The sequence below is a fragment of the Arthroderma uncinatum genome (genome assembly GCF_011692745.1).
Source record: "Arthroderma uncinatum strain CBS 119779 chromosome Unknown scaffold1, whole genome shotgun sequence".
In the NCBI taxonomy this organism is placed as follows: Eukaryota; Fungi; Ascomycota; class Eurotiomycetes; order Onygenales; family Arthrodermataceae; genus Arthroderma; species Arthroderma uncinatum.
The window spans coordinates 2,728,099-2,740,162 of record NW_022983863.1 but is presented as its reverse complement, the minus strand read 5'-3'; the positions used below and the strand labels follow the sequence as shown (position 1 = coordinate 2,740,162).

Here is a 12,064-nt window from a genome sequence, read left to right as displayed (position 1 = left end):
ATGGGAGGCCAAGTCTCAAAGCTCATGGGGAAGATCTTCGGATCAAAGGAGATGCGGCTGCTCATGCTCGGGCTAGACGCTGCTGGGAAGACCAGTACGCTTTGCCTAACCCCCCACATCGACTCGTTGACCGTTGCTGACGATACCTAGCCATCCTCTATAAGCTCAAGCTCAACCAGGACGTCACTACCATTCCAACGGTCGGATTCAACGTCGAGACGGTGACGTACAAGAACGTCAAGTTCAACGTATGGGATGTCGGTGGCCAGGACAAGATCAGGCCATTGTGGAGGCATTATTTCTCAGGTACAGCATATAGCAGATTTTTCTTTCTTTTTTTTTCCAGTGTGGACAGTTCGCTGACCGATCCTTGCTCTACAGGCACCCAAGGACTTATTTTTGTCATTGACTCAAACGACCGCGCCCGTATCGACGAAGCTAGACAGGAACTCCACAGAATCATCCTCGACCGCGAAATGAAAGAGGCTCTCCTATTAGTGTTTGCCAATAAACAGGATATCCCCGGAGGTAAGGCACACGAGCTTTCCCCTGGCCTTTCGTCTTTTCCGTTACGTGATATAGAATGCTAACCTCTCATCCAATATAGCCATGAGCCCACAAGAAGTCACCGAGAAACTGCAGCTCTCCCAGCTCAAGGACAGGATATGGTACGTCGTACCGACCTGTGCCACTACAGGAGAAGGCTTATTTGAAGGATTGGTGAGTTCTTCCACATCTTTCCCTTGTATCGAGAGCTCGCAAGTCTAACCAACACCCGCAGGACCACCTAAAATTACTAAATAAATAAAGTAACGAGACATAATGCCACGCCCGGAGGGAGAGGATCGACGCTTAACCACATAATCAGCTCCGTTCTTCTCAACTGGTTTTTTTTTTTTTGCTTCTCTCATTTTCTTACGCGTACTTGTACCAACAGTACCCAATAATATACCTTTTTGTTTGTTTAATAATTGGACAATATATTTCTTTGAATTCTTCAGTTTATACCGTCGTAGAAGAAACCGACGCGCATTGCCAAGATAGTAAATGGGAAGTAGGTAAATATCAACAGATCGCCCAAGGTATCGTTATCAAAACAGAAGAATAGATAGTACATATGCGACCAACTAGCAACTGGCAGCTGGGTCAGGGTATAGATGGCGCAAATGGTCATATAAAATACACAAAATTGTAGTATATGTCCAACGAATGAGATTATGTCTAGGAAATTGATTGATTAGTTTGCCTTACGAGTCGTGTGTCCCATCCATTGACCGAGGTAGGGAGCCAACGGCCACCGATGAACCAGCTGCTGAAGCATTTGGCTCACTGGATGGCTCACTGGGTCGATCCCAGGTCCGAATATGTCCTGAATCCCAGATACATTAGCATAAAGTTCTCGTCTTAATATAAGCCTCTCCTTCACGCGTGGGAGATGAACTTACCCTCGAGAGACGACGTCATGATCGAATCTTCCAAAAAGCCAAGCCAACAGATAGGATCAGACCCAATTTCTTTAGACATGATCGGGGGCAGTTGTGCAGTTCTCGCCCGCTGCTCGACCGGGTGAATGATAGATGTCTGATCTTTCTCATCACCCGTCTTCTCTGGCCGAAGGGAATCAGAGCGTATATGTCGTGTGGTCAGGCTGTCTGCATGCGGCCGGGTGGGAGAGTGTAGACTGTTACGATGGCGTGCTGTCACTTGGATCTGTGATTTAATAGTTAGTTTATCCGTGAAATAGTCATTTCAATAAGCCAGGGTATATTCCTACCACTTTAGGTCGATGTAGCATAGCTACGCTGAAATCCCATAGAAGCAGTCGGCAATCATCACCTACACTACCAAACCGGTACGTTCGATCGTCGCATCGCCATGGATCGAATTCGACACACGACACCCAGGAGTTGTGACCTGGACATCGTGCAACAATCTTACGTTCGGGAAAGGACCAGATCGATACCAGATCGTCCTGGCCGCCTGTTAAGATATATTTTCCGTCTGGTGACCAGCACACACATATCATGCCACCATAGTAGCTTGTGTATAAGTCGAGCAACCTAAATGGACCGGTAAACATCTGCCTTCAAGAGATAGATAGAAAGGATCCCTACTTTTCTTGGAGATAATCAATTATCCGTAAAGTGCCGTCTTCCAAAACGACAGCCAAATGTCGACAATCAGGGGAAAATGCAAAATTGTTGATCTTCAGGTTGGATAGCTTCCAAACCGCCACAGGGTTGGTTCGTTGGTTTCTCGAGTTGACTGACTTCAAAATCTTGAATAGGGATGAATAACCGCTTTCATTGCCCTGTTCGTTGAGTGAGGGTATATTATTCTCTGGGTCTTCTGGTGTAAACGGTGCATCATCCTTCTCCTTGTCATATACCACCAAACATCCATCGGAATGTGCGGCAAGGAATAAGTTCTCCGATCCTGGAATCCATTTAATGTGATTTACGGGGGAATTCCTTATCGCTCCATTCTTGTTTATCCTAGAGTATTTCTGCGAGAGCGGCTCGTACCATAGGATGTCACCCGCTGAAGAGCCCATAATCAGGTCGATATGACTTATGCTTTTAGTTACCGGGTTCACATCGTGACTGAGAATATGCGCCTTGGTGAAAAGGATCTTTGCCAGAAAGTCCTGTTTTGACGGAAGAGAATAGTCCAACCACTGGAAAGAGCGGTTAAGGTTGGCGAACACAAAGGGACTTTCATGGCTCCGTTCGGATACCTTCTTTAGCATAGAATCTTGAAGGATAACTCGAGAGATGAAGGAAGAACCGCTTTTTAGAATGTTGTTTTTCGGTTTTCGGCGCTTCGATCCCGATGTGTCCCTTCCGCCATTACTGGCTAATGGGAGGCTGCCTTCACCAAACGGCGGCGCTTGTGAAGCGATTCCGTTCGCATGCGGTTCAGTAGATGGGCGGCCACCACTATCACTCTCATCAACGCTCCGTAGGTCTGATGTCACGCTCGATCGAGTGTTTGTTTTATATAGCTGAGCTCCACTCCGGCGCGACTTTAACGTTACAAGGGAAAGCTTCATGCCCACGGTTGGAGGAGTCGGCCCAGTTGCTAGAGGGTTTGGGTTTATCACCGGTGGTTCCGAAGGGTGTGGAGGCGGTGTAGCAAGGTGAACATCGTCTCTGAGCTCGTACGTCCCTAGCATCACTTGGTATTAGCCCGGTTCAATTCTGCATATAGCAAGTCCGGAGTCGCAGTAAAGCGTACCTTCACCGACTTGCAAAGGACAGCCCCCTTCCGGATGTTTTATAACATTGATCACCTCAATTATCGGGACCGGGAGGCCATTCGAGGTACCGGCAGCGTACGCAACGGGATTTACATAGCGAGGCGCAGGAGGAGGGAGGAAGCTATGAGCGGTCAGCTCGACTGTTTGGTAACTATAAACCTGTAGCTACTGCATCGCTGTAGCCCACAACAAACAAGTTCAGTAAGGCGTCAACCAATAGCTGGCAGGAGATATGCCAAAGCGATGGCAGAGTGCGGAATGGTGGACTAGGATATGCTTACAACATAATATTGGAAATCTAAGACCTTGGTGTGTTTCCCTTAATGATAACATATGATAGGAACCCTCGCTCACAACCGCGAACCTATTGATAGCGAGTCGGCCCTGCTAGTGCGGAGTATGTAATGGTGGGGAAAGTCCAGTGCGGCGACAGCAGATGCAGTAGGATAAGGGATAGAAAAAAGAGAGCAATTACCTGTAATCCATTGGGAAGGCTATACACGTATCGAGAGAAAAATCAGCTAGACTCCACGCCGGGAGCCTTCGTATATCCAAGATGCAAGACGCTGAAGGTCGAACTTCTCCGTCCTCAAGCCGGCGGAGTTCCACCAGGAGTTTGGGCGGAGATATATACACGTGACGGTCACGTGTAATTCCACTTCAATATTAGTCAGCATTGGGTTATATTACGTAATATCACGGTGCATATAAAAATATAAAAAAGGGGTCAAGGGGTAACACCTACCGTGATATCAATATATGGCTGCTTCAAGCCTCTTCCTCTCCCTTCACACTCTCGTCCGTCTCGTCTGTATTGCGTCTCTCTTCTTGCAGCTAACGCCGATGCTCACGAACGTATACATCGAAGTTGAGCTCTCCAACAAGCTGTTTAACATCGCTTGCACAGCGGAGTTTCCGTTAGTAAAGCGTACCTAATGCTTGTGGTAGTTGATCGGCCAATACCTACGTCATCAATGTTTTTAAATTTGAACTCATCATAGAGCTCAAAACCTCAATCGCGATTATAGCGGCAAAGGAGGGATTTTCAACATTCTTGAATCTCAACAAGTCTTCGTTCATCCTGCGTAATCTGCGCGCCAATGGGAAAGGATGCGGAGGGGCCAGATATGGTGGAAGGCAGAGGCTGTTCGTCACGGCCGCTGATAGATGGTAAAGCACAGAGGTGATAACTCCGGAGCTGAATTCGGGCGAATTGGCTGCCTGGGCTAGATTCCGAATCCATTTTTGTCCTTCAGCCGTTTCATGGCTATTCGCTGTACTTCCACCGCGGATCTTTCTCTCGCCGGGTAGCTCCTCATCAGCCATGGATGATGAGCTTGTAATTGAACCCTGCCCTGCCATTCTTTCTAGATTTCGGGTTGCAAGCGCCATCAGGTCCATGCTTGTCAAGATGGTTTGGATTGCTGAAATGATATTATCATACGTTTCTTTCGGAAAACGACCTCCAATTGGGGGTTCATATCGCGTGAAGTCACTGAATACCCTCAAGCTCTTCAAAAGGGCCATTTCTTCGGCTAGCAGCTTCGTCCTAGCGCGATCGAGCAGTCGGCCAGGTGACTGGCTGTCACTGGTATCACCTTGTTCCTGATTTATCCATACCTCGATAGAAGTGTGCATGCAGCTGTAGAAGTTTGCAAGGACAAAGAGGCTCCTACCCAAGGTTTTCCTAACCCGGGATCCGGCCGATGTTGGGCTTGGGAATACCACCCAGAAATAGGAAATGGCACAAGCGGCTAATACAGCAACGCACCGATATGGCCCAAAGAGATAGACTGGATAATATGGTAACCCTGAGGATTCCACCTTCTCCACACCGAGTTTGCGAGACTTGGTACCTTCTTGTTAGTTTATCATTATTCGTGGCATAGACGGGTCAGCCGAAACATACCAGAAGCTCGAAGGCGATTATGAGATTGAATGTAATCATCCCAATGATAGTGGCAGGGACAAAGCGGGGATTCTTGAGATACGGATAATTCTTTAAACCACGGGTTAGTACGAGCGTTACTATAACGCGCCGGAAGAGGAAGTTCACGAACCAGGAGACAGTTGGCAATGTAGGCCAACACAATAACACCCGCTGTTTTCCCGTTGACTATATACCAGACGACAAGAGCAAGGATCGTCGCCAATATAGTCGCCACGAATCGACCCATCAAGCCAAAAAGAGAATTCCCGCTTGTGGGATTCATCCCAATAAGGATGACGATCACAACCCAGATAACCCGAGCTTGGAAAAAGAATCTCTGGGTCTGTTGCAAATATGCAAGAATCACAGCGCAGAATGCAGCAATTGCAACTCGAACTCCAAAGGAGCTTTGTTCGGAGCTAAGGAAATGAGATATCGTGCGGAGCCCACTGCCGATTCGCTGCCAGGCATTTGTGGGTGGCATATGCTCCGGGTCAGGATATCGAGATTTTAACGGATCGTGAGCTTCGAAGGGACGGTTGCCCCTTGTCTCTCTCTCTTCGCTAGCCGGGCCATCTTTGTTGTCGTTTTCTTTTTCTTCTGGATCACTAGAAAAAAACCACTGCTTTATGTGTTCCCGTTTGGGGAACAGAAGTTTCTTTGATTTCATCGTCCCATCGGCAACTTTGCTGTTTGCAAAATATACCAGCTCCAGGACTGCTTGGAGGAGGACATCTTGGAGATGGCTAATGAAGAGGAGGACAAAAAACTCTTTTTGTATGGTACGGGGCTCCTGTGCCATACTTCCCCGTTCGTGGAATGGGGCGAATGCTGTGAGAGAAGCCCATTTTTCGGGTAGATGTTTTCGAAGAGCAAAGTAGTCATCTAGCCTCCGTTCAAATTCAGCAGCAAAATGAGAATTACCAGGCATAGTTTTATCGTCAGGAGCTTCCTCGTCCTGGGAGTTAGACGTTTCGCGACGTTTGGGTATCTTGTTTATCCGTAAAGTCGCAAAAGCATGTTGAAACCCGGTCTGTACAAGGTCTGCAGCGGTTTCCAGTCTGCTGCAAAGGGGTTGCACAAAGTGCTCAGTAATTTCTGGCATTTCATACTGTGACGTACTAGGCATTAGAGGCGGACGTCCTCCAACCACTGGCTGGTAGCCGCAATCATGCGTGGGCAATTCCGCTGCATCTGCCGCCTCGACAGTCTTCGTCAATTTTCGAAACACATCCGGAAGCATAGCGATACCAGAAAGAGGTAGTAAGATAGACCGTAGCAAGGCAAAAAAGCTATCAAAGTCCTCAGCCGTAAGCCTTCCCCAAGCTATTTCTTGTTTTGCAAAGTATAACTCAGCACGAGCCGTGGATTGAAGCGAAGAGAGTTTGTGAATGGCATCTTTTAACTGTGTAGCCTTCAACTCGCTCTCGGACAGCTTTTTTTCCCTCTTCTCTTTCTTCAACGTACCATGTTGTTGTGATTGGGGAAATGGGTTGCTCCTCATCCGGGCTATGGTTGCTCGGCGTGTGACTTGCCATGGCCCTTCATCCTCGCTGCATTTAACGAACGCAATCTGGGCATCAAGTATCTCCTTCACGATTGCAGGGTAACCTTGGATTTCGTGGAAGAAAGTGCTTCGGCTTGTAGTGGGTAAAATAAATAAGGAAACCCCCGTCGAAATCGCAAATCCAATTAAAAATGCTAAGAGTAAGCGTCTGATTCCTTCCAGGCCGGATGAGAGAGAGGCTATCACACCGGCCCTGGTCATGGTAATCGCAATAAACATGGAGAAGGTTGAGGCCGGTGCTTGAAGTTCTATTGGTCTATATGCACGAATGGAGTTTACTAGCCTAAAACAATCTTATTAGCAAATGGTACAAATAGTAATAACAAGAACTAGAGCTGATATTGCCTTACCAGATGGCAAAAAGGGACCAAATAGCCGCCACTGCACAAGCGCTACTATTGTATGTTCCAGGCGGTTCTCCAGGAGCTGCTGTATGCTCCCTTGCCTTTACTGCACAGTATACACCTAGACAGCATATGGAGGCAGAAACGCACAGAGCAGCAAGCGAATATATCATAATCTTGGTGAACCTTGCCCGGGGCAGGAGGCATTGGGCTACCACGGCGATGATCGCGGATAGAAAACCATAGTTTTGAGAAACACCTGTGACAAGATCTGATTGATACCTGTTCCACAAACGTTAGCTTATCTGTGTATTGGCGGGCTAGACGACAAGAGCATACATTGCAATGACAATCGTCGGGGGTAAGCCGCCCTTCAACATCTGAAGAAAGATTTGTTTATCAATCCCCAAGGCCTTCCATATTGCCCTTGGAGTCCACTTCCTCCAGTTTCTTTCCCCCATCTCTTCCGCCACCTCTTAGCCAGTAGTTGTATACAGGTTCGTAACAGGGCACTCAATCGCCATTGAGCGCGAACGTGATGTATGTCCGCTGCTCTGAATATAGGGCCAAAGAGGCCATCGTTCACACTCCTCGTAACTATCGCTTGAACTAGAAATAATCTAGATGCGAGTGCCTGTATACCGCGTGTTGTCAGAAGATGGAGTGTGATGAAACATAAAGGATAACCTTATTTGGAGCAGTAACTAAATATTACGTCATACATATTAACACCAACAAATCTATATAATGTTTTGGGGATATTCTCAATAAATAGAGAGCTCTCAATAAATATCGAACAAATTGTTGGGTTGATAGGGATATAATAAAGGCGCTACCACATTATATACGGTAGCCTAGGAGTACATCTTGAACGTATGAAGCTATGCTTGTCGACACAATCATAGGAGCCCATACTATCCCTCTAGCTAGTTTTGCAACGTCTATAGAACGCTCTCCTGCTCCTGCTCCTTAGGCGTGATGGGTATAAGTAGAAAGTGGTCAGGATGTTCTTCTTTCTATCAAAAATAAAAGGAAGGAAGCTTGGGCCACAATGAAGGTTTATTAGTCATGCGCACAGACCTTGGCAGTACTCTTACATAAGCCATCCTTCATTGGCGCTAGTCTAAAAAGGGTAAACAGCCACGTGAGATAAATCCGAACTTCGCAGGCAAGAAGAAGGCGGCTTTCTGATGGAGGTATATACATGTAAACGCTGCGGAAGGGAGGGGAATTACCTCAGGGTACGAAGGGGAAAAATGTAAGGTGAACAGGTAAGAAGGATCAAGGGCCAAATATGTGGTAGAAATCTCAAAAAAGGAAGAGGAGAGAACCTGTGAATTTTGCGGTGAGGACAGCGGGAAGTAAGGACTGGATTTAAGGAGACGGAAAGAGTACAAGGAGAAGCCATATAACATGCGTCAATGCGATTGCAAAAAAGCAGACAATAAGCCAAAGTAGAAAGAAGAAGGAGGGTCCCGCTATGCCACCGGTAAAAGAAACAAAGGTAGAACAAAAGACAAAATATCTAACGTGTATGGTTTGTCCCTGGTCTCAGGCTTGCATGAGAACAGTATAAAGGAATAATCCACGGAGAGAGAGAGGGAGGGGTAGAAAAGCCCAAAGTTACAGGCTGCGCGTACGGAATGAGGTGCATAGCCAACCCGTATATCGGGCTACCACATACTATCGTGCTCCTCCGCCCGCCCGTCAGCGTGGTAATCGTATCCTTGCCCTCGGCCCGAACCAGTGGAATGCTGCGACTGCTCGTATCCGTCGTCAAGGTCATAATCGTACATCTGCGAGTCGCCCGCTTCTGCGTATGAGTCTTGATCATGACCCTAAAGTGATATTAGATAATAGTCCATCCAGTTTACAGGTTTACGGGTAAGCTTACCTGCTGATATTGAGAATAATCATCTACCTTTTGTTGGCTCTGATTTTGGCTCTGCTGCATTTCCTTCTTCTTCGCCTGGTTTTGGGCCGGCGAGGTCGGTAGGGCCATGTGTGGATGCATCTGCTGCACTTTGGCGAGGTATGAGTACATGAAATTGCTGAGGAGGACTTGAGAATACAGGGCTCTCCGTGGGTTGGCGAGTTTGAGGTGTGCCATACGGTAGATGGCACGTTCCTCGAGGATGGAGAAGCGGGTCCAGTTGTAGTCTACGTCTGCTTTGAGGCTGTAATATTTGGGGTCGGGAGAGGGAGAACGGGCGCGTGAGCGGGAGTGTTTGCGGGAATGGGAATCATGAGAACTGGACTTCTTTTTACCGCCGCCGAATATGGAGGAGAAGATAGACGGCTCTTTCTCCTTTTTAGGAGGAGGCGACGACGATTTGCGTAGGTTTTCTTTTCGGGCTGGGCGAGTTTCTTCATCTACCGGATCTGGGCGGTCCAGGATGAGGCTTTCTCTCTCCTTAGGCTTGGTGGTTGGCTGTCCGTCGATGGAGGTTTGGAGAAGGTCGAGACGAGCGCTGTCATGGGGTTTTTCTGCCTTGGTGTATGATTTTGATGACTTGCGCTTTTCATCTTCTTTCTTCTTCTCCTTTTCTTTCTCTTTGTCTTCAGATCCGCCACGACGCCAATGCCAACCTGATTTTTTCGTGCCATCTGAATCCTTCTTGATCTTATTCTTTTTGTCTTTCTCCCTTTCGTCAAATTTCCGCCTCTCTTGAACAACGTCACGGTGTGGAGCATTGGATGTGTTTTGGACGACGATTTTGGGCGTAGTATCACTAACTGGAGTAGTTTCTTTGGTTGGTATGATTAGACCTGCTCTCTTTGACGCCCGCGTTGTAGGTTCAGGAGGTAAGGGTGTCTGTGGCGGTAGCGACGGTGGCGGGTGATGTGATGAATTCCGTTCCGGTATATATGGTTGTGTTTGCGGTGCACTGCTACTGCTCGTTGACCGAAGGGGTTCTGCCCGGGGCGGTTCGACAGGCGGTGGTTGCGGTTGCGGTTGCGGCTGTGGTTGATGGTGCGATATAGATGGCTGGTCGTTTGTTGGAGGTGTCCATGGCTGTGTATGTGATGGCGCGCTGGCTCGAGCGGACGAGGAATCTGGTACATCCCCCGTGAGAGTTGAAGCTGACGGTACCGATGCGGGCTTTGTTCGGGCAGGTCTAGAATAGTTGGTTGCATTGTCGTATCCCGTCGGATCAGTGGATACCCTAGTCAGTCCTAGTATAGGCGGTTCCTCAGTGGGTGTGGACGATCGTTTCGTGCTTACGTTATCGCCCGTATCCTCCGACTGGCTGATATCAGACTGTCTTGCAGCCCTTCTTGAATGAGGTACTCGCTCGCCTGCCTTCAGGCTGCCCTTTCTGTATGTCGTCCTCCTGGAACGGCGCAAACTATAGCCGGGTGGTGCGGGTGGGAGGATCGGCGCATCTTCGTCTCCGAATCCCTTGAACTGGCTTTGCGGTTCTTCGGATAAGGCTTCTAGGTTCGGGCGTTTCGACGATCTAGAATCCTCCCTACCGATGCTCGAGCTATCTACCTGCCGCGAAAGTAATGACTTTTTGCGCATCAGACTGCTCCCTGATCCCTGGCGCTGTATTATCGCTGGCCCCTCCGTAGGCGGTGTCAGCTCGCCAGATCTCCGCTTGATCTGGTCTGCCTTGCTGTCCAAAAATGACTTGAATTCCTTAGGAGCGAGACCAGGGTGAAGATGCGCAGGTACCCAAAAGAGCCGTGATGCATCATCCTCATCTGCGGACGGAGAAGGAGCTATAGACGACATTAGGCCGCCAAATGAAGGCAGATCCGGGTCCATGGAGCCCACGTCCATGGACATACGGCGGAGGGCCGCGAGGTTGCTGAGCTCCTGGGCAACCGTTGCAGGATCGGACTGACAGTCAATGTCTGTAAGAGGAAAGGAAACAGAACCGTCGGATGAGGCGTGGTTGAGACCCGGGGAAAGTTGGTTCGGACTATCGTGGGGGGAGAGGTTATGACGTGACGTGCTGCCATGGCCGTTGACACCGTTTATCGAGCTGGTTCGGATCGGGAGATGGAGACGGTCTTTATTAGAGCTGGACTGCGAGGACGAGGATGACGGGCCGGTTCGGTTTATCGGATTTGTAGATATGTTTTCCTCCTGTGATAGATAGCTTAAGCGTCTTGAATCTCTTGGACTCGCACTTCCATTTCCGTTCCCACTCCCACTCCCGCTCGGACTCCCGTCGTAGGCATCATTGTACATGTATCCAATAGCCTCCGTAACATGATGGTTTTCGTCACTGATGGATAGATGGGCCAGGCGCCTGGAAGCACCGCTTCGGCTGTCCGGCTGGCGGTAAGTATCTGTTGAGGCCTGCAACACCTGTCAGCGAGGAAGCAGAACAAATAAAGGGGATATGTAGAAATAGCCGGGATAGCAATTCCAGGGCTTCCCGCCAAAGTAGCAAAGCTGTCTGTAGAAGACCGATTGCAAGCCCAGGGAAAAAAAAGGTGTATGGTATGCCCACCCGGCCTGGAACTGGATGCGCGGGACCTACCTGCATGCTAACGAGCGATCAAGCACGGCACTCCAGGTGCAGAGAAAAGCAGAACGGGCGAGCAAGGCCGACTGGGGATATTCCGCCGGGGGATGGAGCTGCTGTCGTATAGTGTCATCGAAGCATGTAGAGCGAGCGGGCTTGGGAAGCGGCGGCGTTGACGACAGCGAACAGTGACGGCCAGCGGCGAACGAAGCAGCACTTCTCTGCCGTACCGAAGCCGCGAGAGAACCACGAAACTTCAGAGGAAGGTCGAGACCAGGAGCGCACGGCGTTATATCAGGTCCATTAAGCAGAACAGGGGGGGTGGAGGGAGGGAGAATCGAGATGGAGATATACAGGCGAAGGTGAACTAGGGCGGCAGATGGGGCTTGCTGCAGCGGGAGGCTAGAAGCTAGCAACGGTGAACACGATATGCGACGGGCAGATCATGTACCGTGCTGTCGTACTTCTCGTGGTATCTGCTAT

The 12,064-nt window shown here is 49.0% G+C and overlaps 3 protein-coding genes across 3 annotated transcripts; 1 reads left to right on the top strand and 2 right to left on the bottom strand.

The window, feature by feature from the left end:
• On the top strand, positions 1-791 carry GIQ15_00830 (ADP-ribosylation factor 6; the record flags this gene model as incomplete). The annotated part of the gene is made up of 4 exons (XM_033548247.1): positions 1-94; positions 382-528; positions 608-668; positions 782-791. 4 exons carry the CDS (start codon positions 1-3, stop codon positions 789-791), a joined length of 312 nt encoding a protein of 103 aa, XP_033409198.1.
• A 456-nt stretch (positions 792-1,247) lies between these two features.
• On the bottom strand, positions 1,248-6,693 carry GIQ15_00829 (uncharacterized protein; the record flags this gene model as incomplete). Its single annotated transcript, XM_033548246.1, has 9 exons — positions 1,248-1,369; positions 1,446-1,710; positions 1,775-2,060; positions 2,271-3,168; positions 3,238-3,380; positions 4,227-4,808; positions 5,031-5,107; positions 5,169-5,258; positions 5,320-6,693. 9 exons carry the CDS (start codon positions 6,691-6,693, stop codon positions 1,248-1,250), a joined length of 3,837 nt encoding a protein of 1,278 aa, XP_033409197.1.
• A 2,080-nt stretch (positions 6,694-8,773) lies between these two features.
• Positions 8,774-11,602, bottom strand: GIQ15_00828 (uncharacterized protein; the record flags this gene model as incomplete). Its single annotated transcript, XM_033548245.1, has 3 exons — positions 8,774-8,938; positions 8,995-11,412; positions 11,597-11,602. The coding sequence occupies 3 exons, from the start codon at positions 11,600-11,602 to the stop codon at positions 8,774-8,776; spliced, it is 2,589 nt and encodes an 862-aa protein (XP_033409196.1).
• Between the last annotated feature and the right edge of the window lie 462 nt (positions 11,603-12,064).